Source organism: Cynocephalus volans, chromosome 4 (genome assembly GCF_027409185.1).
Source record: "Cynocephalus volans isolate mCynVol1 chromosome 4, mCynVol1.pri, whole genome shotgun sequence".
NCBI classification, from domain to species: domain Eukaryota; kingdom Metazoa; phylum Chordata; class Mammalia; order Dermoptera; family Cynocephalidae; genus Cynocephalus; species Cynocephalus volans.
The window spans coordinates 108,001,901-108,029,059 of record NC_084463.1 but is presented as its reverse complement, the minus strand read 5'-3'; the positions used below and the strand labels follow the sequence as shown (position 1 = coordinate 108,029,059).

The following is a 27,159-nucleotide window of genomic DNA, read 5'->3' as shown; positions in this document are numbered from 1 at the left end:
ACTGTGCTGGGCCCAAAGTACCCAGTAATATTTCTGGATAGCTTGATGAGCTGACCTTATCCACAGATTCACTTCTCAAGTCTTCTAGACTACAGGAGAGTTTTTTCTGAGCCCTGGACAAACAGAAAAGAAAGTAAAGATATAGTTACAAGAGAAGGAAGTACATGGTATCATTCACGCAGAGAACAATTCAAACGCTTATCCAGTTGCCTGTCTTGGGCTTAGGGACAAGGTCAGGGAAAAAAAATCACCTTCTCATAATAGCCATTACATGTAAGATGAGACTGGCCCATCTTGGGGGATAGCGTAGTCTGACAATGTGTTGGTGAGGGCATCACTTAAATCCCAATAAAAAGTCCTCGACATTGCTCAAAATGCTAGAATATACTCAATTCTGTTGCATTGATGGGAGGTGACTATTGTGTGATCATAAAGAAGGCCAATGTCTACAGAGTCAAAGGAGAGGAAAAGCAATGGTATTGGCCTGTCTGTGAGTCTAAGAGTAACCAGGGAAGAGTGAATTGGGGCCTCTTTAGAATGGGGATGAGCACATCAGCCAGTCACAGCTCCAAAGTATCACCTGCTAGGATCCCCCAACCCTCTGCACTGTATTCCTTGAGCAGTCTGCTCAGAGGAATTTTGCTTTCTTGGGGGCTATTTTGCAGAGAAGGGAACCAAATGGGTAGAGAAGAGGCAATACCACTTGTTCACAGGGTAACCTTGGGCCAAGTCTCCTCAGCAGTGATATTTCTCAGTTTATATGAATAAATCAGCATCTGTTTATACAGTGGTCTCTTGTGAGTCTGGTCAGTATGACTTCCTCAGTGCTGACTTTCCCTGAGTGAACTCATAAACCAAATTTATTGTTCTGCAAAACTAAGACTGGCCAATCACCCTAACATTGCCATTTTTCTCTGGGGCTACAGCCTCAGAGAACAACCATTTTCTGGAAAGTGGGCTTTTAGAATATAGGCTCTGGAGCCTCAGCACTCTTCTGGGGAAGCTTCCATCATGCACATGGCTGTCTTCTCCAGGCACCTTAGCTGATAGCCTGTTTCATGGTGCTGATGCCTCCATACCTCCCTTACATACAAGGCCTAACTTGGAAACATGTTCTAAAAAGCTGACATAGGGTACCAGACATGGGTTCATTTTAGAAGGAACTAGACAGGTGGCAGCCAAGTGACCCCCCATAGACCAGCCCATTATACGCTCATTCTTACATAAAGTGTCTCCAAAGCAACTGCACCAATTTCCCTGTAATGGCCCTCCCCAGAGAGCCTGGGTGGTCAAAGGGCTAGATTCACCCCCAGGAGTAGGAAGGACATTCCACAGGGCTGTCAGAAATGACTGACACACATCATGGGATGATCTAAGCTCCAAAGAGCCACCATAGGGCATGGATGAGTTGGCCAGGTCTTTTCCTAGTGACAATGATCCAGACCTTTAGCCTGTGGAAAGGGAAGCACCTCTATGGCCAGAAGAGTTAGGTCTGGTTGGTGATTGTCCTGATGGAAGGGCAAGTGTACCCAGGACATGATGGGAAGGGAAACTCCTCTGAGCCAGGAAGGGTAGGCTTGGTTGGTGACTACCTTAATAATGGGAGGGTAGGGGTACCCAGGACATGGTGGCTGTGCTCACCATGCACAGCCAGTCACCATCCACTTCAGGAGCCCCAAGAGGAGCGTGAGAGCTCCAGAGAAATACTCAGCCTCCTACCTGGTTTCCAGAGATTTCTGTGGCAGTGGAGGAGGTGGCCCCACAGTGGGAGAGCTACATCTTGGAGGCATCTGCAACAGAAACAGAAGAGTCACCATAGAGGACAGTTACTGTGTGGGTGCCACCCGCCGTCCCTTCCCCTTCTTTGGACAATTTCTTTGCGGAGTTGCATTTCTGCCCCTGAGTACAGCCATGGTGGATATGTCAATTTGGGTGCTTTGCTCTTTCAAGATGCCAGGGAAGCAGGCATATTGACCCATCTGGGCCTGCTTGCCTCTCCTTCCTGAGCCCCAAGTCATATCCTAGCAATAAGGCCCTGAGACCTGGGTCCCTGGGCTTCATTGTTCCTGCCTTTTCTTGGTTCTTCAGCTTTTCTTTTCATTCAGAGAGGCTCTGCACACCTTTACAAAAACATTTCCTTTTGGCCTAGGTTAGCCAGAGTTGATTTCTGTTGCTTACAACGAGAGAACTCTAATTAACATAGTCACTCAACAAACATGAGCAATATCTGCTGCCTGTCAAGCCCTGTGCTAGGTGTGGAGCAAGCATTCCCTACCTCTGGGAGGCAGATAAGTGAACCAGTATAAAACAACAACGCAACGTGTCCTTATGGTATCGACTCCTATAACATAACATGGGAAGAGAGAGGAGGGAAGAGCTCCCCTTGCTGGTGGAAATGTTGGGAAGGCTTCAGAAGGGACAGCGCTTGAGCTGAATCTTGAGAAATGAGAATGAGCCACAAAGAAGGCAGGAAAGGAAAGAGCATCACAGATGGGGGGACCATGAGCTAACAGTAGCATGAAAGAACACAGTCCTATGTTTCCAGAATTGCACAGACTGCAAAGAGCACCACTTTTCTCTAGAGCCCAGAGTCTTCTTGGTCTACTATAGGAAGAACCCTTACAGTTGTTAAATACCTGGGCTTTTTGGTCAGAGAGACCTGGGGTCAAGTCCAGGTTCTGCTACCTACTTGCAGTGTGACCTAGAGTAAATTACCATCTCTGCACTTCAGTTTCATCACAATACAATAAGGATCCCAATGAGGCATCATGAGGAATAAATGAGGTGAGCCACATATAATGCTCATTGCAGTGATGACACAGAGGTACCGACAAGTCTCGGTTACCGCTATTCTATAACTGCCAGCAATCTGGGGTGCTTGTTCTTACTTGATAACTGGGTCATTGAATGACACTTTTGATCTTCCCTTCATTAAAAGGATTGAGCTGGACCACTAAGATCCTTTTTAGTTTGACCATTCTGGAGTTTCACCAATCTTTTGGACCCTAGGCTTAAGCTCCTCTCCTCCACCTAAGGTCTATGTCTATGAGCTTGTTTGCTCATTTGTAGTTTGCCAGAGAGATTCATACAATAGCATCAGATTTTAAACAAACAAAAGAGAAGAGAAGGAAAATCTTTGTGCTGGCTATAGGGGTTGGAGGAGATATCTGTGAAGCAGAAATATATCACTTGAGAAGCTGCAGTTATCCCTCTAAATGAGCAAGACACATTCATTCATTAAACAAATATTTGTGGAATTCTACTGGGTATCAGGCATTATTGCAGACTCTGGAGAAACCTGGTAAATAAAACAAATACCACCTTTGGTCTATGCTAACGTTCCAGAGAGGAAAGACAAAAATAAACAAAATACCCAATTAAAAAGGAAATATCCCATCCTTGAAAGTTCCAGTATCCACCATGCTGTCTCCCAACCAGAACACAGGCTCCTGCTCCCTTCCATTCTTTCCCCAAAGCCTGAAGGCCACTCCATTAATGTAATTATTCACTGGATCAGGATGTGTTCCTGATACATGCCTCACCAGATCCTCCCCCAAGCTCAGGGCAAGCTCTGAGGACATGATAAAACCCTATATTATGGGTGAAAACACAGTACCTCCTGTTTAAATAATTCTTCGGGGCTTTTATTTGCAGTGTTCCACTTTCTGAAACTTCCCTCCAGTTCTTCTGTATTGATTGAGAGAGATCTCTCTGAAGGCCCTAGTAGCATTAGTGCAAAAGGGGTGATCACTATTGTGTGAATTGTTCATAAACTTAAAACTGAACCACAAAATCCTAATGCTGTTTCTCCTTTGTTAAGAAAGACTAAACAATATATAAAGGAACATTAAGAGTGTGATTCAGAGGATTCTTCAGGGCATCTAAGCAAGGGCTGTCCTGAGGGTCACTTCAAAGTCAAAGCTCATCTGCAGAACAGAGGTAAGCACCCCCTGCCTCCAAACTTCTCACTCCTTGGCCACAGGCAATCAGACCCTGAGAGTGACTTGACCCAAGATCCCAAAAGATTAGAGGAAAAAGGGCTATGACCTATGTCTGGGGGCTGGCAGAGGCCCTGCGCAGTGACTAGTCAGCCACAACCCCAGGGGAGGCTTGGCTTCTTCACAAGAAGAGGCAAAAGCTCAGCCAGAATTAGAGTTTCCTGAATATCCTTCAAAGCAGCTTTCTCTTGTGAAACAGCTGCTTCCTCAGGATCTCTGATGGAAGCCCAGGTCAATGGTATGAACAACAAGAAAGGCAGCTTGACATATGCACCACCATGCCCATGAGATCACCAATGCTGTCTGCATGTATTCAGTCTGGGTGGCAAATATGAAACACACCAGCTCTCCCTGTCCTGTGACTTCCTGCAGCATCCCAGGTACCCAGCAACTCAAAGAAGGCTCCCAGAATGCCTTCTGAGTCTGCTGGGAAGCTTTAGATTCTCTAGTAGCTGGACAAGCTCTAATACCCAATGAGAGTACTGAGTTGATTTTTGATCCAGTTTTGACTCCATTCACTGCCTCTAAGAAGTACCCCTAGGAAGATGCATAGGAGACCCTCCAAGCATGGGAATTCCCAAGGGCTAAAGTTGAAGGCTTTATTTTCATGGTGATCTGGATAGTCCCCAGAAGTTCTGAGCTTACCACCATCTAATAAAATTTCTGGAAATCCAAAGGTGCCAATTCCCCACCATCTAGGACAGTCTAATCTGCTCCATTCCCAGTAGGGGATCTTCTCCAAAAGGAGATAAAGAATCTTCTAGCAGAACTGCCCCTGGATTTAACATAGTAGATGGAATATCTTCGGGAGAAAATGGTAGGATCCTTGCTCTTACCTTGAGTTGCCATCACGATCTCCTTTACCCTTCGATACTGGTTTAATAGTCCCATAAGCTCCTCAATCCGACGGTCCTATCAGGGTACGAGAGAAGATTTAGATTAACACCACTGGTATTTCAGACAATTTCATTTTGGGGGCCAGGCTATGTTCTGGGCACAGTGAGAAGAAAGCCCATGTGGAACCTGTGGAGTGTGCATAAAGCAAATGTACTTCACAGGGCCTGGTTTTCCAAGGCCTTGCAGTTTCAAATATTGACCTTGCAAAACACAGGAAATTTTCCCCAGGCTATAGTCTCTCTTGTAAGATAAAGAATTGTAACACAGCAAGGTTTCTGGCTCAAAGACAGACAGGCTACTGATTGATATGTAAAGATGCTGGGAAATTGCTGTAAGAAGAGAATGTTTGCTAAAATCAAGCTTTTGTTGCAAATTGCATTGTGGAATGTGACCTTGCCTGTCTCACTGAATGTTACCAGCTTCTATTGTTAAACTTTTAAAACTATACTTAGCAAAAACCCCACCTATGTTCTCTTCCTGTAACTTCCCAGTCTGAAGAATAAATGTGGGAAGAAAACCCCCAATTCGTGGTTAATTTCCCAAATGGAAGGAATGCCTCTATCTTGAGGGTTCCAGGAGATTAACCCCTTTTTTGGGCTTCTCACTGCTCAGAAGAGATGGGCTTTGAGTAATCTTTGGTGACTCCGTCACCCACGGGAAAAGAGGTGACAAATCTGTGGGAGGCAAAGCAACAGAACCTATGGCACACTCCCACAGGGAAAGTGTGTCCGGAGCCCATCCTGTAGAGGTGGGGTCTCATTGGTCTGTTAACTGCAGGCACTCAACGACTCTACCTAAAGCTGAGTCAACAATCCATGTCTAATATGCCATTCATGGAGCCGGTTTAAACATTTTCAGAAGCATGAAACTCACTGGCTCCCTGTCCTAATGAAGTAGTCATTGAAATCCACCTCCTGGTCCAGTATTGCCCTGTGGAGCTACACAAATAAAGGACTAAAATAAAGATGCTATATTGCATTTATCCTAGTATCCTGACTTGTTCCTTAGGAGTTTGAGACACCTTATACAACAAAGGAAATTCCCAGAGAGATCATTTCTTTCACGGCATTTCTTTCCTCCTAGGGACTTGGGAGGCCACACAAATCCTGAAGTTAGACAGAGTTGGGTATGAACCCTGGCTCTGCTATCTACTGGTTACCTGGCCTTAGGCAAAATTAAGCACTTGATCCCCAGAGACGATGTTTGTAACAGGTAGGGGCTCTGTATTTATATAGGTGACTATTTTATGATTATGCAGGAATTAGATGGGAAAAATGTAAGGCAGCAGGGTAAACTGAGGCACTGCATTGTTCCAAGTGTCCTGTGATGTTTCTATCACCAGATCACACACATCCAAGAGTGGGGAACTCTTCCTGAGTTTTGCTAGGAGTCTCAGCAGGAGCTATGATATTGGTAGTAATCACAGAGCTTTTTTTCCCCCAGACCAGCATGAACAGGCAGGAATTTGAGTGCTTTTGGGAGATTCCATTTAGGCAAACTTCCCAGGCATCACAGTCAAAAACAGGTAGCTGAGGCCAAGACTCTTGGAGGCAGAGGCCATTCTCCTGATACATTCTTGTGCCAATGCCCTGATGGGCATGGCCCTGTCCAGAGTATCAGAGACCAGCAGGGACCAAACACAGCCATGGATGTCAGCAGAGGAAGGACAGGGTGCCCAATGACCATCTTACCTTATCTTCATTGGCAACAAGCAAAGTTTCCATCCCCATTTTCAGACGCTGAATTTCTTGGTCTACAAGAATTTTGGTATAGAAAGCATTTATATAAATGCAAAGAGCTATGAATGCATGCTAAGATGCTCCCCAAGTGCAAACTTGAAGAGTTTCCAAGTGAATGTGGGCTCATTTATTTATTTAAAGAGCCCAGGATGGTGCCTGGTATAGTCGGTCTCATTAAATATTTGTTGGACCACCAAATAAAGAGACCTAGTATTTTGCCTTCTCCTTACAGATATTTATGGGCAAAATAATGCCATTTACTCAAAGGTGACACAGGGGAACACCAAAATCTTTCATAACCAACATCTCTTAAGAATAGAGACATTCTTATCCTTTACAACTCCAATAGGCATGTACCTGGGCTGCTGATGGGTTTTGGAGAAAATCATACAATTTCACAGACTGTAAGCAGAGAAGAATGTAAAATGAGGAAAAAAAAAAAAAAGTCTACAGCTGAATGCAGGCTGGGGAAAAAGTGATTATGTAAAAGAGCAGGGTACTTGGTTTAATTTTAAATGGTACAGTCAGAATTGACTAACAAATCTTTAGACACATCTATAAATTTATTAAAACAAACTCTACGGGTAAGGGAAAACAATCTTATTTCATCATAAACCTACAGAATATCCCTGTGGGCCAAGGGATCTGTGTCAATCTGTGGGAATTGTCAATATGGTGGGAAATCCATAGCCTTCTCTCACTTTGGATCCGATAGGGACTCTCTTGACTTCTTCCCAGACTGGTCTAGAGAGTCAGGTCAAAGGCCAATGCCTAAAGAAGCTGGAGGTCATTCTGCCAGATACAAAGAGGTCTAGGAATTGGCACATACCTAAATTTTCCAAACAGGAAACTACACCTATCCCCAAACTGGGTACTGCAAAGGGAACAGGAATATCTACATAAGAAAAGTACAGGAGACAGGAACGAAAGTACAGGTATACCGTTTCCTTTGGGGATGCTTGTGACATCCAATAAGAATAGCAACAACAGATCTATGGACTTTCCGTAAATTGCTGTGGGGATTCATTTTCAGAGTAAAGTGGAGAGTTCTTGCTCATTATCTTAGGCTCCTGGAGGCTGACATCAGCTCTGTAGCTCAGTTTCCAGGGGCAGGGTGGCAAGCTCCAGATAAAGATTGGCATAGCTCAATTCATTGGTCAGAACCCAACCTGAGCAAATGACCAATGGATCAGCTCCAGGAGGCACCTGATGATGGCGTGGGGTAGGGTTTGGAAGGCTTGGACTATGGGGAAGCTAGGGGTACAGGGGGAAGGCTGCCTGGCCTAAAAGTCATGACATGGGGTGCTCTCTACCCAGGTTTGGCATATCAGACAATCCAGGATATTTTAGTAGGACCCTACCTCCACAGGTACAATGTGGCAGGTAGGTGACACATCTAAAGGCTTGGGAAGATGCTGAGAAAGGTTAGGGGAGGGATGAGCAAGCTGATCACTATTGGTCACTAATTTCCCTCTCTGGCCTAATCCATGGCTACATGGCTTCCCCACCCCAGCTGGGGACACATGCTAAGCAGTGCTGAGGCCAAGATGAGACCAGGTAGTGGTGCTAATCCATAGTACTATATGATCTCCAGCACTGCTCTGCAGCCTAGTGGTAGGTGGACAATTTGGAAGATGTGTGATCATTTTGTATACGTGGCAAATAGCTGTAAATATAAACTATGTGTTAAAAAGAGTATTTGACAATTTATCCTCTATTTTTAACTAACAAGACATGAATTCCTCAGGAACCATTCACCATCCTTTCACTTAATCAGTAAATATTTCTTAGGAGCCTACCATGGGCTGAATACTGTGCTGGGCTCTGAAGATATGTTCTTAAACAAGACAGATACCGTCTCTGCCCTAGAGTGAGGATGACAGTCTGTGCCATGAAACCTCCCAAAATAACACACCAATAAGTTATAATAAGGGCTAGCAAGGAAACAAGAAGGATGCCAAGTTAGAAAATAATAGGACTGGAGGGATCTACTTGTGGTAGGGTAGCAAGGAAAGGTTTTCCTGAGAGGAAACATTTAAGTTGAGATCTAAAGCATGAGAAAGAACTGATCTGTTTCTGTAACCTCGGGGTCTTGTACAAGTGTCAGGCAGGTATCCATGAAATGACTGAATGAATTACTAAAGCCTTCCCTTTGGTGATGACACAGAAACGTGGCATTTCAATCAAATGAAAGAGTCAGGTATTTCCTACATTCTCAGTAAAAACTCCAGAAGTGGCTGTGCAGAGTTTCAATTAACACTGCATCTGAGAAAAGCCTTCAGAGCTGAATCTTCTGGTTAGGGGAGAAGTCCATAGCAATGATTCTAAATAGAGCTGAGCTTTAAAGGCTTGTGTGCACATGTGCACACACACATGCACATGCAAACGTGTGTATCTACTCACTGGGACATGCTTGCACACATACGCGCATGTAAGTGCATATTAGCATGTGCTGTGGATTGATTGAATTATGTTCCCCAAATCCATATATTAAAGCTTTATTCCCACTGTAACTACTGAGGTTGGGAAATCCTATCATGGTAATTGAAAGGTTGGGCCCTGAAGAGGTGATTAGATTGTTGGACCATGCCATAGTGAAAGGATTAATAAGGTCGTCATGGGAATGATTCTGAGGGCTTTAAAAGGAGAACGCATGAGGAGCTATCTCTCTCTCTCTCTCTCACTCTCTCTCTCTCTGCTCCACCATTTTCTGCCATGTGAGACCCCTAGGTCACTGGCGCCACCACCAAGACCCTGACCAGACATGTTCCCTGGACTTTGAACTTTCCAGCCTCCAAAACTGCAAGCAATAAATTTTGTTTTCTTTATAAATCACCCAGTTTCAGGTATTTATGTTATAAGCAACAGAAATGGACTAATATAGCATGCCTACTCACATAAGCATGCACACATTCATTCATAGACACACACGCCCTCTTGTTAGAGTGGGCCCAGAGCCCAGGACAACTGCATCCCGTTACAATTAAGCCAGTTACCTCTCTCTGCATGGTCACTGTGGAGGGCTGTGGTCCGGGAGAGCTGGCTATGTAGACGCTCAATTTCTGCATCTTTCAGGGCTACCTGCTCTTGCAGCTGGGCTACCTCAGCCTGGAAGAGCAACAGAGAATCTTACCAGGTTAGAGAAACTGCCAAACCATTTGGAAGTGCCTTGTGTCAGAGCCCAGAGCCCACCGGGCCCTATGACACATTAAGAGTAGAGGTGAGTAGTTAGAGGGGCTTGCAGCCCTCCCCAACAGGTGGAACTCTGCTGAATGAACTCACTCTTCCTGGCCATTCTGGCCCTGTCCACAGCTCTGATCATCAACCTGCTCCTTCCTCTGCATCCTCCTACCTGACTATCTCTCTCTTCCCTGCCCTGTAAGGCCCAGATACCAGTGAGGCCCAAGGAGCTGAGATTGTGTGCAATGAGAGGGCTGCCCTTGGTGCACAGGGGGATATTCTCTTTTGAGACTTGGTCTTTCTTCTCCCAAGATATTCATGCAACAGCACTTAGATAACACTGCTGTAACAAGTTCATGTAGCTTTCATTTTTGCCCATGAAGGAAATACAGTAGAAATCAAATCACTACTCGTGGATAAAGGGTGAGCCAAGGGCTCCCTCCCTTATCACTCTCCCACTCTTTGGGAATAGTCACTGCCTCCGCCCAAACTCCAGACATGTGTGCATGCTCACCCACATACACACATATATGAGGATATTTCAAAAAGTTCATGAAGAAATTCATATTATCTTTTAATTCTATTTTTCCATGAGCTTTTTGAAGTACCCTCATACAAACATTCAGGTATGCTTAGCATATATACTTTTGCAAAAAAAAGCATGTAAGCAGAGAGCCACACAAGTGCACACACACATTCATATATGCATACACGGGCAGCTGCACTGGATGGTTTCCATGTCTCCACTAAGTACAGCAGGTTAAACTTCAAAGACAGCACTAGGTGGTGTTGTGCATGCCTTCTCATACACATTAGAAAATCTGTGTAGGACCCAACTCAAGAGGCACCTTGGCTTTGGAGTCAAACAAACCTGGCCAGATTCTCTCATTTCCAAGCTGGGTCACCTTAGGCAAGCAACTTAACTTTTCTGAATCTCAGCTCATCTACAAAATGAGAAAAATAGCACCTACTTCATGGGAAGTGCAGTGAGAATTATGTAAGATAGTGGTTATGAACAACTTAGCCCAATACTTAGAACATGTTAAGTGCTCAATAAATGCTACTACTATTACTCCTCTCGTTATTCCTTCCCTTATGGATAATCAGCTCAGTTCTCAGAGCATCAAGCCAAATAAAAAAGAGGTTGAGAACTGTCCTCTAAGTCAGTCAATGAACACACAGAAAAGGCTTCTACTCTGTCCACCCCCTCCCCATGTGGTAGCCCAATCATGTCCCTCCTTCAGTCCTCAAGATTTTGACATGAGCTGTCCTTTCCCACAGAGGTCCAAGTTAATCTTTGAACAACCTCAAATAACCAAATGAACACTGGTCCTGCTGGTGACTCCTCTGCTGCGTTCAGTTCCAGCACACTGACTGGGCACCCACACTGTATCAGCCCCTGTGCTCACTGCTTTCTTATGTCAAACCTTGCTTAATCCTAACAAGAAGCCATGGGAGGAAGCAATATTTCCACAAGTCACTGGGAAGAAAACAGGAGTAGTACAGGAGTCAGTGTTAAAGTCACAGAGCTACTCAGTGACCAGAATGGAATGCAAACCCTGCCCTGCCTGGGGCTCCTCCCATTTCCGCCTCTCTGCTTCTGAGTTAATAGGACAGATGTGGGCCGCTGTTATGGGGTCCTCCCATTTCCGCCTCTCTGCTTCTGAGTTAATAGGACAGATGTGGGCCGCTGTTATGGGGCTCAGGCTCCCAGAGCCCACCTTGAGGGTTTCTGATTAAACCTCCCCTAACATCCTCCAAATGGGACAAAGATAACCAAGTAAAGGAAAAAGAGATGACAAGCGGTAGGATTTCCTTACTCTAAAGCTCACTGTGAAGCACTGCCCCTCGCTCTGGTCTCCACCCAGAGGCCAGAGAGCTGGGTCTGTCTGTGCCAAACTGCCTGTTGAGACATGCAGCCATGGAGCAGCTTTTCTAGCTCACTCAGGGCCCTACGTGACCATGGGCTTATGATAAATGGTGACAGTGGCTTCTGAAAACTTTAGCTTTGGGACACTCAACCCAAATGCCTCTCATTTCTACAAGGGCCAGACTACCCTTGGAACATATTCTCTTAACCTTTCTTGCACCACTCCAAGCCCATCTCTCCCTTTCTCTGCAGATAGGATGGGTACTGGTCTCTGTTAGAAATCTGGACGCCTGATGCTTGTCTGCTGGTCCCACGGTTAGGCTTCAGTGATGTGAGCCTGTTGAGACAGAGCCCAGCCCCTGGCACTATGAGTTCATGTCTCTCTGAGGCCTGCCTCTGGGTGAGATCATCTATCTATGTACTATGAAACCTACGGACAAGTGACCAGGCCCAATCCTCTTGTGCCAATTTCTACAGAATAGGTCAGAAACTACGTATCTGCTATCTTTAGAGTGGTACCTGTCCCCACAGCTGAGAAGGCCACCAACAGGCCAGAGACCCTTTACCTGATTGTGAGGGCAAAGCATGCTACTGCCACCACTTCCACGGCCACCAAAGCTAGAGTTGTGTGGCAAGAGGTCAGAGACAGCCATGCAGACTGGCAGCCAGGGAGGGATGGATGATCTGAGTCCCTGCAAGTGCTGTGCCTCATGAAACCCAGGGACCATGCCATACTGCTGCTGCACTGGAAGATGAATCACCTTTAGGGACTGATAGAGTTTGGATGTGTTGTCCCCCCAAAACTCATGTGGAAATCTGATCCCCCAATGTGGCAGTGTTGGGAGCTATTTGAGTCATGGGGGCAAATCCCTCACGAATGGATTAATGCTCTCCTTGGAGGTTGGGGGTAGTGAGTTCTCACTTCATTACTTCCCATGAGAGCTGGTTGTTTAAAATGACCTTGCCATCTCCTCTCTCTCTTTCTCTCTCTTGCTTCCTCTCACCATGTGATCTGCTTGTACCTACCGGCTACCTGCCATTTTCCACCATGAGTAGCAGCAGCCTGAGGCCCATGCTAGATGCAGCTGTCCCAGAATCATGAGCCAAATAAACCTCTGTTCTTTATAAACTACCTAGTCTCAGGTATTCTGTTATGGCAACACAAAAACAGACTACTGTAGGGACTGAGAAGCCTTAAGCAGAAAACTGAAGAACTTCCAAAAGCAGTGCAGGATTTTACTGCAGGGAATCATGATGATATAGGAAAGAGGCATGAGAATGTGGGAGAATGGGAACAACACAGACCCAGATCTGAACGTCACCTGTCTACCCTGAGCCTCTGTTTCCTTACTAGTAAAATGAGAATAAAATATACCTGAGTTATTTTATGAATTAAATAAGAAAATGTGTGCAGAGGACTTGGTTCATTCTGGCACATAGGAGGAGCTCTAAACCTGGCAATTATTAAATAACCCTTAGCCTCTCAAAAGTCTACATGCCAAGGCAAAGAACTTAGATAATTTAAAAGAAATTTTAAAAGAGTTATTTGGTTTTACACAGAGGGTGGTATGCACAACTTCAAAGGTTTCACCAAGACAGGACTTGCTTGATTGGAGCACCTTCATGGAAGGTTCTGAGCTACTGGACAAAAATAATGCTTCTAAAACTGGTGACTGTCCAGCATAGCACATACAACGTCCTACTCAGATAACAGACCAGTAGAGAGATGGCTCTGACTGCCCACAGTTGGTTCTGACTAGCCATAAGATCTTTGGGAAAGTTACTTAATCTCTTTGTGTCTCAGTTTCATCATCTGTAAAATGGTGAAGCAAATTATTTTACATGTATACATTAGAATATTGTATAGATAGTAACATCTTGTTTAGCATTTTATTTTAATAACATGGGAAATCATAAAATTTTAGATGAATAAAGCACGATATAAAATTGTATATAAAATAACCAATACCAGAAATTGAGACAGACAGAGAGAAACCCAAAAGAAAGAAAGAAAGAAAAAATAACTGGAAGAAAATATTAACAATGGTAGATCCTGGGTAGTATGAGTGCTCTTTATTCCTTTAATTTTTTATGGTTTGAAAATTCTCTATAATGAGTGTTGTTTTTATAATCATTAACAATTAACTTGTAGAAAAAGTAAAAATACAGATTAGACATTAAGAAAGCTCTAATAAGAAGTATTAAAAAAAAACTCTAATAGGAAGCAGAAATTAAAATGACTACAGGGACCATTTGGTAACCCCCTCGGTGGCACTGCAGAGACTGTAGGGAGAGACAGGTGTGTGCTTACCCTATGGGGCAGCCTCGGCCCAGGCTCCCTCAAGCAGGAATGTGTTCCAGGGTTGTTAGAGCTTCCTCCCCCCACCCTTCAAACCTGCAAAAGAAGCCTAACTGTATTTTAATGTGATATCTCCTCATGTTTAAATAACTAATTTGACATTTTTAAATACCATGTGCAGGCCCAAATTTTTTAATCTCTGCACTTCAACTAGTATAGGGGAAAAAAAGGAAGAAACAAAGGAAGGAGTGGGAAAAAAAGAATTTATTCTTGGTGCCCTTTAAATAGTAAGCTCCCCAGTTTAATAGAGACATGACTTGATGGGAAAAAAAATTCAAAGTTTATATCATTTTTAGGACTATCTTCATTGCCAAAAATAAAGCATGCCTATTTTTTGAGAAACAGATCATTAAAGGAACTGCTAAATTTAAAATGAAGCACCCCACAGAATGCTGACCTTCATCTGCATTAGGACTGACTCATCACCGGCTGGCTGCCAATCACTGGCTTGCTCGCTCACACACGCTCTCGCTTGCTCGCTCACTCACAGCCCCTTCCTGGCCCAACTTCAGCTAGGTGCTGTGGGGTGCGGCGAGAGGGAGACTAAGTTACTACACTTTAGCAGCTAATAATCTGGCAGGCTCTCCCCATGAGGAGTGTTTCTGGATCAAATCTGTCTGCTGCACTATGTGGGCACTGTCGCATGCCCACACAGCAGGGATGATTTGCATTTTTCAAACTTAGGCTACTGGAAACCCAAGTTTCCACAAAGACCCTCCCCACAGGGCCTCCATGCCCTCTCCATGAGCATCAGAACCACCTTTTACCTTAGTGGCCTTCAGCTTCCATTCATACTGATTCCGTTCATTTTCTAACTCTTCCACTTTAATTTTGAGGTGCTTCAGCTCTTGTAGTAACTCCTAGAGGAATGAGGAAGACAGACAAAATTAAAGGTTAAAGGAGGTGCCCTTGATCTACAAACCTGGTTAAGTTCATGCACAGAGGATGCCAGGGCAGCAGCAACTGCATCAAGCTTCACAGCGCAGCTCTTCTCTTTAAACATAGTCCCTGTTTCAAAAAGAGCTGTGCGGCCATTTAAAAACAAAGGCCAGGGAGTTGCCGATTTAAGAAACAGAAAACCTTCCTCTTACTCTTAGAAAATGAGTTCTGATGCCATTCTTTGGACAGTAGGGAGCCATTGAAGGTTGCTGAGAGGGAAAGTGGTATTTATACAACTTGCCCACGTTCATGTAGCTAATAAGTTGTGGAGGTGGAATTCAAGCCCATGCCTTCTGACTCCAGGAAGGGTCCCTGCTTTTTTAACTACCCCAATAAGGAAGACACCACTAAGCACTGTTGTCTTGAACAAAGATTCCTTTCACAGACATTGGTCCTGCTGACTAGCGTCTATCAGAAGAACTGGCATAAAAGGCAATTACTTCCATAGGCTTTCTCAATGCCAGACTCACACAACAAGCTGCCTTCTTAGCATCCCCACGTGTCTGTCACATAGGCACCCCAGGACTGTCCTGTCTCAACTGTAATTCTTCATTCTCCCTCTTAATTATCCGTCTCACTAAACGGCATATGCGTCCATCTAATTGCCTGTGCCAGAAACTGGGGATCCATCCATGGGATATCCTTCTCCCTCTTCCCTATACATGTAATTCATCCCCACGCCTTATTAATTCTACTTCCAGGAAAATAACTTGAATGGCTCATTTCTCTCCAACTTTACCACCACAACTCTGGCCCAGCAATTAGTGTTGGCAGCCTGGACAGTCTATTCACTGGTTGCTCCTCTGTTGTCTTGTTTCTCTTAAATCCACTGACCCTCCTGACATCCAGGGGAAGAATATGATTAAAACACAAATCCAGTCATGGCACTCCCCTACTTCTCAAAACTCATAACTTTAACCCATAACCAATAAATCCTGGCCCGACCCAGCTCCCTGCCGGCCTCTTGTATTACTCTTTCTCTAGAGATGTGTCTAGATGGATGCATATGCCATTTAGTGAGACAGGGATAATTAGGAGGGAGAATGAAGAGTTACAGTTGAGACAGGACAGTCCTCGGGTGCCTATGTGACATACACATGGGGATGCTAAGAAGGCAGTTTGTTGTGTGAGTTTGGTGTTCAGAAAGCCTAGGAAGTAATTGCCTTTTATGCCAGTTCTTCTGATAGACGCTAGTCAGCAGGACCAATGTCTGTGAAGGGAATCTTTGTTCAAGACAACAGTGCTTAGTGGTGTCTTCCTTATTGGGGTTATCCAGTTATGCTCCAGCCACACTGGATAGTTTTTAGTTCCTCTTTCCATCTTGACTGTCATTGTCCCCCCTATCCTTTAATGTAGCAGGAAATCTTCCCCACCTAAGCCCTACCCCAGTGACTAAGTTTAGGGAGATGTTTTCAGTGGGGTCTGTAACTGTGTATGTATTGAAGTAACTTCCTACAGAGCAAAAGTACCCTCTGCAGTGCTCATAGCTACTGTGACCTTGGCTTTTCTTTTGGGCTTCCAGGTCCTTTCAACAGTAGGTGTTGGAGGGACAAACTTTCACCAGGCATCAGCAAAGGCACAGGGAACCAGCTCACACCAGTGTGAAGGGCCAAGTCCAGAATCCTGGTCAGATACACTCCACATGGCTCAGAGGTCATGAAATCACCCTGGCGTGATTGTGTGGGGGAATTTTTCCTGGAAATTCAGATGATGACTTAACTGTTCACTGCAAATGGAAACTTGTGTTCTATAACCTCAGTGGGGTAAACCTCTTTAAAATAAACTTGAAAGGATTATTTTTCATGATGCTATTTTTCTTCCTAAAAAAAAAAAAAAAATCAAGCAAAATGAAGCTTTACTTAATCTTCCAGCCCCAGAGAAGGAATCAGCATCTGAATCATACACCTGGAGAAAAGAATCTTGAGGCTTCCTTTTGCACAAATTCCCCAACACACAGAGCACTCGACAGACCTCATTCCCAGCCCTAAGGGAAATGAGTACTGCTACCTGTCCGAGGGCTGGCCTCACCTGCTCGACCCTGCTCAGTGAGGGTCCCAGAGGTCACCTCACATCCTGAGAGGAGTGAGTTTAAGCTCTGCCTGGAGGTAATAACAGATCCATGCTAAGCAACCGCACTCTGTTCTGGTTAGGAGAAACCCCAACCCCTCAACCAGTGCAATGCCCCGCACACGCATGCTCTGATATACTTAAGTGTGGTTCCTACAGGTGACCCCTCCCAATAGGCACAGTCCTGGCTGCAGGGCTGGGGCTCAGCCGCATCACCACCAGCCACCACCTCTGCAGGGTGGTCCCTACTGAGTGACAGGCGCTCTTGAATCTGCCTGTGGATGTCCAGCTGCAGTCTACACATCTGTTCCTGAAGCTCACTGATCACATTCAGAACTGACTGTGGGAAGGAAAAGAAAGGAGAAAAAAGCACTTAAGGTCAGTCAGCTCTCAGACACAGAACTCCTAAAGAGAGCACCACAGAAGGAGGAAAGTGTTCAGAGGGTGGGCAGCAGGTGGCACCCAGTGGTCACTGCCCAAGGCCCCATCCACTTTCTTCACAGTAATCAAAAGACATGGTATTTTTCCTGAGACCTGCCTCACCCATGGGCCCATCTTGCAGTTTGAACAAACTCCCAACAGCTCCTTTGTACCATACTGGATGGCCATCTTTTCATGTAACATCTGAGACACAGAGTCTTGAAGAAACCAGTCACCCAAGCAAAAGTAACAGCAGAAACATGCTACACACATGTCCATGCTACACATGCCAACTCCCCCACCCAAATACCCTACCCTAACGTGTCAACACCATGCACAGGTGATGTATACATGGCACACTTATACATGATAATATGTCCCCAACCCTAAATGCACTCAGATGCCAATATGTCTATGCTAGCATTCATCCTATATTTCTCCATCTGTCTACAAGATCAACCCAAGCCATGCTTCTGCAGTGCCTCAGTGAAGTGTGGATTTACCTGGTCTACCATCACAAGACATTCCTGACCGAATCCATGAGGTCAGTCTAACGTGACATACTCTTAGTGCACATGGGTTCCTACCCTGTCTTCTAGCTTTTCACACACCATCATAGGGTTGACCTATAATCAAACTCAATAGACTAAATTTTATAGAACCTATCTAACTTCTTTTTTGCCATTTTGAAAATCAAGAAGAAAATGGTTCATTTCCAGTTTTTTAGAACCACTTGATTTTCCTGATTCCTTAATTTTCATTTATATTAGTTTGGGAACTGCTGTCCTGAGTTCTCTGTACTAGTCAGAGGCATCAGTGGAATCAAGCCCATTCTTTTTTTGATCGTATTTAAAAAGGCTTTCCATTGTCCTCAGCATCGCCCTTTTGTTTGGAGCTTGCCCTTCCTGATACTGGTCATGCAGGTACACTTTTACTTGTCCTTGGTTTACATCCTTTCTGTCTTTTGTACAAGCGCCTTTGAAAACTAGTTTCTCTCAAGGTACTGCTCATCTCTTCCTTTTTACTGGTATTATTTGTAAGATCGCACAGTTGGAATTACATTATTTTCAAGCAGTTCTATATTCCTGAGTCATCTTCTCTTCTAGAGTTCCCCAACCATTTTATTTCTAAATTTTCAAAGTTATAATTTACCAAAGTCAACAGTGCGTGCCTGTCCACGCCCAGCTTTTCTCTTGCTCACTTTCATGAACTTTCATGTAACCATGCCCACTTTCTCTCAAGGTACCTACCACTTTTACTTCATAAACTAGTATCGCCCTTGGCTTCAATATTAGAGCTAGAATGGTAGTTTTCCCAGTTTTGTTTTCTACCCTCTAAGTAGACTGTAAGCAATGAGAAAAACAAATAAACAAGCAAACAAACTTTCAAATACTTGAGTGCTCAGCTGGAGATCTTTAGGAGCTGTCCGAGTAGTTGCTGCTCCCGCCTGCCATTACTGCCCGTTGTCTGCACCAACAGTTGGGGATCTGTACTGCAAATGCAGGTATTTTCCTCCCTCTGCTCAGTGTACCTCAGCACGTCCAGGCCACTCTCCCTTAATTCTCCCTAACCATATGTTGTTGCTGTTTTCCAGTATGTGTGTATCCTCAGGCTTGGTATTTCAACTTAGCTTTATAATGCTTTACCTCTGGGGCTAGGCTAGCCTATCTCCTTCTCCTGACAAATTTGTTTCTCTCTCACAGGGCAGAGTAGATCCTCTTGTAGCTCTGTCCCATTCTTGGGTCCCACAACATAAAATCCAGGTGACATTAATGAGATTATAATTGCCGTTCTGCTTTACTAATCCTGCTTTGCCAATCAAAGTTCTTTTTTATGATTCTTCTCTATGTGAAACTACTGGGCACCTCCCATAATCACAGTCTTTCCCACCCCATCCTACCTGTTCAACTTGTTCGCGATTTTACTTTGTTCTTTTTCTCTCTCTTCCTTCTTTCATGCTCTGGTTAATATTGTCCTTGCACTTGTATACATTACATTGCTGGTGGGAATATAATCTCTGTACTCTATATGGGGCAATTTGAAAATATTCGTCAAAATTTCAAGTGTGTGTACCCCTTGACCCATCAATTCCACTTCAATATCCTCACACACCTACAAGATTATTCACTACAGCATTATTTGTAATTGCAAAAATTTGGAAACAACCTAAATGTCCATTTAAAGAGAACTGATTAAATAAATTAGGGCATAGTCAGATAGTGGAATAATATGCAGACATAAATATGAATGAGGAAGTTTTTTCAATGTATTTGGTATGAGAAGAGCTCCAAGTCTGCTAAATTAAAAAAATAAAGGTCTAGAATAGCATATATTTGTACAAAAATAAGGGAAAGAATGTATGTGTGTGTGTGTGTGTGTGTGTGTGTGTGTGTGTGTTTATGTACATGTATATAAGAATATACCCACATGCTTGTCCATGCATAAGACAACTCTGGAATGATACAAAACAGACTGACAGCATTGCTTCCTGACTGCTGGCAGAAGGGCAGATGAAGAAAGAGATCTTTTGCTATATACCCTTTTGAAATCTTAGTTTTTGAATTCTAGGAGTAGATTTCTTATACTAATGAAAATAAGTAAATAAACAAAATAAATAAAATAAAAACAAGAGTAATAAAACTCTCCTCAGCAGATCAGTTCATCTCTAAGCACACACAATCTTCCCAGCCCTTGCTCTGTACTCTAAGTCCATCATTGTGGTTGTCCCAGTTCAGAAATCAGAATCTCTCCCTTCCAAGGTCCTAACTGCAGGAGGAAGGAAGAGAAGATGGCACCATCACCTGTGCTGCAAGACAGTCCATTTTCTACCAGGAAGTCCTAAAGACTCTTTCCAGTTCTCTTCCTGCTCATATATATCCCTGATCAATTGGGCTGCCTACATTTCCTAGCACATCCTAAACCCTTGTTCCCCTCTTAACAGGCTGCTCCAGGAACTACACACAGAACCCTTAGGTACCACAGTGGGATCCAGCTGCAAGCCTCCTGCACCCCCAGTGCATAGGGAAGCCAGACTCCCTTCTCTGAGGAAGATTCTCCTGAGCAACATGTCTCTGATCTGGCATGCCACAAAGAGGTTTTCCTTTGCCTCCAGATCTCTTTCTTTCATGTTCCATCTTCTGAATTCTGGAATTTACTTTCTGTGTCAATCACTTTTCTGCAGTCCTCCTTTTCAAGAATAAATCTAATTGTCTCAATCTTGGGTACCTTAAAAGGGCCCGGAATCATTGCAAAATGCTGCTGAGAAAAGATAAAGTAAACAGGAAATCCAGTGTTCACCCGCATTTCATTTGGGCCACTACCGATTGACTTCTAAGCAAGGCTGGTCATCAAGAAACCAGCACTTCTTACAGAATGACCACTAGTAAGCATTTTCACAACATATGACAGGCAGCAGGACACGGGCTTAAGGTATGATCAGAACCAGAGAAGGCTCGTCTGCCACAATACTCTTGTCAACAAGAAACATAAAATGGAATTTGAGGATAAAGCCTGACTACACTGAGGAAGTTTATTTCAGAACTGGCTACCTCAAAAATAAATAAATAAAATGGTCCTGCTTTTTACAAACCACAAGCTATCAGCCCTTAGACCAAGTAAATTCACTGGAAAAAAAACAGCAACAGTATAATAGAGAAGCAGCATTCCCTTTATTCACGAAATTACAACCTCTGATGACCTTAGCTAGCAAAATGTCTCTCAAAATAAACATCTCCGTGCACATGACAACAGTGCAGCTAAAGCAACACTCCATAGTTTTCAGTCCCTGGTGCTCCAGACAGTTACAAATAGAGGTAGAGGTTCTGGGCATACCAGTAAAGATTATGTTCAATTACAAGAATGAGGAATTTGTTTCAGGTCATGTGGCTGCTCACTGATTATCACAGGTTTGAACAGCCTACAAAATTCCTCCGCATGGAAACCTAATATTTGTACTAGCAACTGGGAAGGGCTATTCACTGGTAGAACTGAGGCAGAAGCTCAGGATATATGTTGCTGCCTTATGCGTGAACAGCCTGACAGAAAACAAAAACAAAAAACTCAGATTTAAAAATAGTCCCTCAGAAAAGCAAGCAAGCAAATAGTAAAATGACTGCTTTAGTGATACTTGTTCCAGAAGTGGGAGCTCCCCTTCCATCCCGTCTTCTTTACACAGGGACTGAGTTGTCCCAGCTCAGTACTAACTCGGCATTCTTCCAAGGAAGAAGTGACTCACACTCACACACACCCCTGTGCGTGGGTACATGATCCCTACAGTGACTGGCATAGAACCAGGCATGTGACCCAAATTGGCCTAATGAGATGCAATCTTGGGGCTTTTCCTGGAACCTTTGAGAAAGAGAATCTTTTTCTCTGCAGGGGTTGCCAGGCTGGCAGAACATTGGTCTAGAGCTGCTGATGGCCATCTTTGTCACCACTTGGGGAGAACCTTCCTGACAATAAGACTAAGATAGAACCAAGTGATACAGTAAGACTGATTTCTAGTGATACCATGAGATTACCTGGATCTAGTCATATTAAACTTTTTACTTAAACCCCGAACTTTTCAAGTTGTGTGACCTAGTAACTCTCTCACCTCCCTTTTTTCTTTTCTTAAGTGGTTTTAAGTCCCCTCCACTTTAAGCCTTCTCACAGAGTTTATTAAATTCTGCCCCCAAGGCCCTACTGTATGTTCACATGTAATCACTGCCTGGTTCAACGGGCAGTAAACAAGGAGAAAATTTGATCACTTCTCTCTGAACATTTAAGAAAGAGTCCATTCAACTAACACTTCACACAAATCAGCTTTCAATCTGTGTGACCTTCGCAAGTATGTAAATAATGTATCTATGTCTACATTTCCATTTCCAGCATGCTTAACAACACTATCAGTAAGTGATCAATAAAAGCTAGCTACAACTATGTGTCCAGCACATTACCTCATTTACTCCTCAGAACAACCAAAGAAATAGGAAGTGTTACCATCTCCATCTCATAGAAGAAGAAACCGAGGTTTGGGAGGGTTAAATTACTTAGCCAAGATCACAAAGCTGCTGAGCAGCAGATCTTGGAATAAGGCCAGTAGATCGGATTCAATAGCCTGCACTCTTCATCACTGTAAGCTCCTGTCCTCAGCTTACCAGACATATATTCTTTTGGCAACTATACTTCTTACTAATGAACATGTTCTCAAAAGCAATGCAAGGAATATGGCCCACACATTAGAAGTGTTCCAATCACCAGTGTTTACCCAACAAACACAGAAAAATGGCAGGTGTCAGTGCACGAAAATGCTGGTACTTATCAGAAAGAAACAATATCTATCTTCAGATTTTGGAAATGCCTAAGCGGAGGAAGGAGATGAAGATAAACCAAGTACCTATAAAATGCCAAATACTATGACAGGCACTTTACTTAACTTTTGTGATTTTATTTGGACTTTACCACACAGTTATCCACTTTACAGATAAAGAAACTGAAGTTCAGAGAGATTAAGTAGCTAACTTGTTGAAGTTCATTGAGCTATTAAGCAATAAGGTCAGTAAATGAGCCAAGTTATTTCTAAACCTAGAACCTATTTTCTTTCATATCTCACATTGCCAGGCATGAATGAAAGGACTTGGAGCTAGAGGCACACAATCATCGTTATCAAAGTTTAAAATAGGCTGCCCTCAAATAAAGGAGCTCTGGGCCTACAATTCTCTAAACATTTATTCGAAAAGGAGTCTGACATGCTCTAGCCAATGGCATATGGAGCCTGAAAACAACAAAAACAGGAAAACATTCTTTAAGAGAAGGCCTGCACATGGGCTCACATATATGACCTATCAGGAGAAAAGAAGGGTCCCATCTAGGCATCAGAAAATGTCTCCAGACTCCTTGGATATAGTGACAATGGCCTGTTCAAAGGCTTCATCCCAGTACATCATCATCATCTTGGTTCCCACAGAAGACATCTTGTGTCCTTCCATGTTTTGTCTAATCCTTCCCCAGCAACTGCTTCCTTTTCCATCTTTGTCAGCAGTTTGAGGGAGGATAAAGCATTAAAGCCAAAACTGGGTGGTTTGGGCATTGCTGAAATTTGCAGCCACAGCAAAACTTGATAACTTGGTATTAACAGATCATTGCGTCTCTAGTGCATAGATATTTCTGGCACCCAAAGGCTGCCAGGCTTGGGGTTGACCAGATGGCCCGAGTCCAAATTAGGCTAGCTTCCCCAAGTCTGAGCTTAGGACAGTCCCAGTCCCCCCAGAATCTGGTGTGTCATACCCACCTCTGCTTTTCTCTGCTTCTCCTCCTGTTCTCTCTGCTCCTTCTCCATACCAACCAGCTTGAGCTTCAGCTCAGATACTTCAGACATCAGATCAAGCTTCTGGGTCTCAAGAGATGTGCGGCTTAACAGCTCCTGCAAGCAAAAACAGATCTCGAAATCATTAAGCACCATGGCAACAAGGACAGCTCTAGCTCCATCTGTGGCACATAAGTTGTATGTTGGACAACACAGAACTGAAGCTGCTTCATATCAGCCATAGGTCTTTTAAGGATGGACCTTGGCTGACACTGGGTCACTCAGGGACAGCACAACCCCTGCCATCACCCACTGTGCTTTGAAAGACAATATGAGCTACATTCCTCAAAAAACATGTGCCCATAGAAACCATTATTAATTATTTCCAAGTAGAGAAAAATGAATGGGTACTCTCAAAGAACCAAATTTATCCATCTCTGTTTTGAAGGCAAAGCAGTAGGTCCTCTCTACCAAAACAAACAAAAAAACTTGGGTTAACAATATATTTTTCAAAATCAAAATTTCCGGATCACCTCCTGGGCTCAATCAATGCTCAGCACAGTCTTCAAAACATTTCAATGTAAGACCTCACCACAGTGAACCTCAGTGGGAGTTAGAACATAAAGGAGATATTCACTGAGTATTTATTAAATAATTATGCAGGAATCTATGTGAGATGGATCTTTCCTGGTTTGTACCAAAATTACAATTTGACCATGATGGGATGTAAATAAGAAGATTGTTCATTCATGATTGTGAGGACAGACCAGGGAAGTTAATACTAGTCCTGCCATCACTAGAACAGTGGCAGACTACAACCAGATACCTCAAGTCTTCAACAACAAACCTGTTATTAATACATACAATTAATAAGCATAAACAAGGTAAAAAAACAAAGTTGATAAGCAAGACACCTGCTTAGGACTACTAGGAATTATAAAGGACCTCAAAAACTAGGAGCATTTCCCAAATTCCAAGGCAACATATTTTTCTATTGGCAAATGACAATGTTCCATGATGCCCAAAATCTTGGAACATGGTAGACACTGGCTATACAGGTCCTAGCAAGGAGAGTATACACAGCAACCAGGAGAGAAACAGGCCAGATAAACAGATGGAAAAGACACAATATCCTTGCCATGGTCGGAACATTTTGTATCATCTCGGGCAACCCACCCCCAGTTCAAGAATGGTGATCTCAACATTCTGACCCAGGAGCTCTGAGTTCACAGAGTCGGAACTGTCCTCAGATCATGAATCAAACCACACAGGATGGAGATTTTGACTCGGAATACATGATTACCTAGCTCAAAGTCCCCCAGTATCTGGGAAAGTGAGGCTACCAACTGTTCATCTGCCAGTCTATGGGGACGGGTGTCTAGATGCCCATCAGCTCGGCACAGTGAGTTTCCTGAGCACCGGGCCAGCCAGATGTGAAGCCGACTCACAGGGCAAAGGGAGCAGCATCAGAACTGCAGGCTACTTGGCCACAAGGAGTCAGCCAGATGAACATGTTCAGTATAATTGGTGGGACTTAGATTTATTGAGTGCCTCTTCTGTGCCAGATACTGCTAGGCATTTCTACATATATCCTCTTAATAAATGCTCCCAGTGACTTGGCAGTAAATTTTATCCTGATTCTACAGACAGACAAACAGGTCCAGAAAGGGTAGGTAAATCTTTTGGCCAAGGACACATGCCTATCAGCAGCAGAGTTAGTCATCAAATCAAGGTCTACTAGACTCATTTCTGTCTAATATATCACAATTGTTTCCCAAACAGAGAAGTCCAAGAATTTTAAGAGATATTAAAAAATAAATGCTGAAAAAAGGTAATCAACTAATATTCACTGAACCCAGGAAACACCCATTCCAATTGACAAAATTTCATTGAGCACATACTACCTACCAGAGTTGGTGCTAAGGCCACACAGGTCATCAGGGTCTTGAGTAGTTCTTCCCTGGGTGTGAGGGCACACAGAGAGGATGAGTTCCCTGGGCCTGGAGTACTCGAATATCCAAACACATAATCCTCCCCTGCACCAACTACTCTCTCCCATACTCTCCCCTTTCCCTACCTCCTTCTTGCCCTCCACCACCTCAATCTCTATCTCTTCATCCTTTCTTGTTCCAAAAATAATTGCCTTGTTCCAAAAATAATTTAAGGCAGTTTGAAAAATAGATATTTCAAGTTAAAAAATAAATCATAAAAGGTAAAGTAGGTAGAAAAAAAAATGGAAGCCAGAGTTACAATTGGTAGAAATCCCATACCATAAAGTTCCATGAACAGCTAGAAATGGTTGTATATGTGAGTTTTCCAGTTGCCAATGCAAAGAGGAAAAGGAACAAATGTACAAATCAAGGTCTGTAAGATATAAACTATTTCTTTAGAGTATTGAGATCTGAGAAGACAAATTCTTCCATTAAACTTCACTTATTCAACAAATATGTTTTTAAATACCCACCAGATGCCAATGCCTAGGGATATGACAGTAAAAACACAGCCCCTGTTGAGTACTTGAGTGTCTTAAGATGATATTCATGAAGTTTTGTCTAGTGATCAGCATTCAAAATAATGCTTTGGTGGGATTTAAAAAGGTCTCAGAATGTATCTCTCTTGAAAGCTTAGAGTCTACTCCCATTATTGCCAAAATCCCTCCAGCTGTTTTAACTACTAGGTTGTAGTTGGTCATACCAATGCTCCAGCTGATGTGGATAATATTTTAATTGGTTCCAACAGCCATTCCAATTGGGTTGCACTAACATTCCAAGTGGACATTCCAGATGGACACACAAACTTTTAATTGGAAACTTGAGGTTGCGTAATTTCATATTGTTTACTACTAATAAAACTTTTACTTACTCTGTCCTACCTTATATCTATGTGCTTCTACCTTTCATGATTATCTCTGCCTCGTCCTTGTCATTAATAAGTACTGTTCCAAGCCCTGAATTCAAAACCAGCCTTCAATAAACTCATCCCAATCTAGCTCTACTTCCCTGTCTCCAGACCCAGCAAAGCCCTGTCATCTCTATAACATGTGTCTTAATAGAAATTAACTACCCTACATCCTCCATCGCTCCTTCTACTACCAACGTAAACTGAATCTAGGCTTTTGCACAATATGACATGTTCTTTCCAGTCATTTTTAAGTGGAGACCACTCTTCTTTCACCAACCCAAACTTGCAAAACACCTTTCTCCCTATTTCAGGCCCACTTCCAAAGCACTGTTTGTCTTCATTTATCATCCACATGTATACTCATCTTCTGGTAGCACCATTCAGTTATATCACATTCTCTCCAAATATCCAGAACCAAGACAGTCTCCCACTTTGGTAGAGGCTTTTGCCTTTTGATCAATAGCTTTTCTACCAACTTGAGGAGCATTTCATCTCCTCAGTAG

The 27,159-nt window shown here is 43.4% G+C and overlaps 1 protein-coding gene across 14 annotated transcripts in view; it reads right to left on the bottom strand.

Moving 5' to 3' along the window:
• Positions 1-27,159, bottom strand: part of PPFIBP2 (PPFIA binding protein 2) — a 144,867-nt gene that overhangs the window by 24,259 nt on the left and 93,449 nt on the right. For 12 of the 14 annotated variants that reach the window (XM_063092537.1, XM_063092541.1, XM_063092538.1 and 9 more), the window contains 9 exons: positions 23,741-23,872; positions 17,207-17,389; positions 14,811-14,903; positions 9,631-9,742; positions 6,587-6,648; positions 4,835-4,910; positions 3,617-3,720; positions 1,720-1,790; positions 56-113 (listed from right to left, as the gene is read on the bottom strand). In XM_063092537.1, the coding sequence (XP_062948607.1) occupies positions 56-113; positions 1,720-1,790; positions 3,617-3,720; positions 4,835-4,910; positions 6,587-6,648; positions 9,631-9,742; positions 14,811-14,903; positions 17,207-17,389; positions 23,741-23,872 (891 nt within the window). The remainder of the gene's footprint in view (positions 1-55; positions 114-1,719; positions 1,791-3,616; positions 3,721-4,834; positions 4,911-6,586; positions 6,649-9,630; positions 9,743-14,810; positions 14,904-17,206; positions 17,390-23,740; positions 23,873-27,159) is intronic. The other 2 variants (XM_063092545.1, XM_063092542.1) reach the window with 1 other exon arrangement.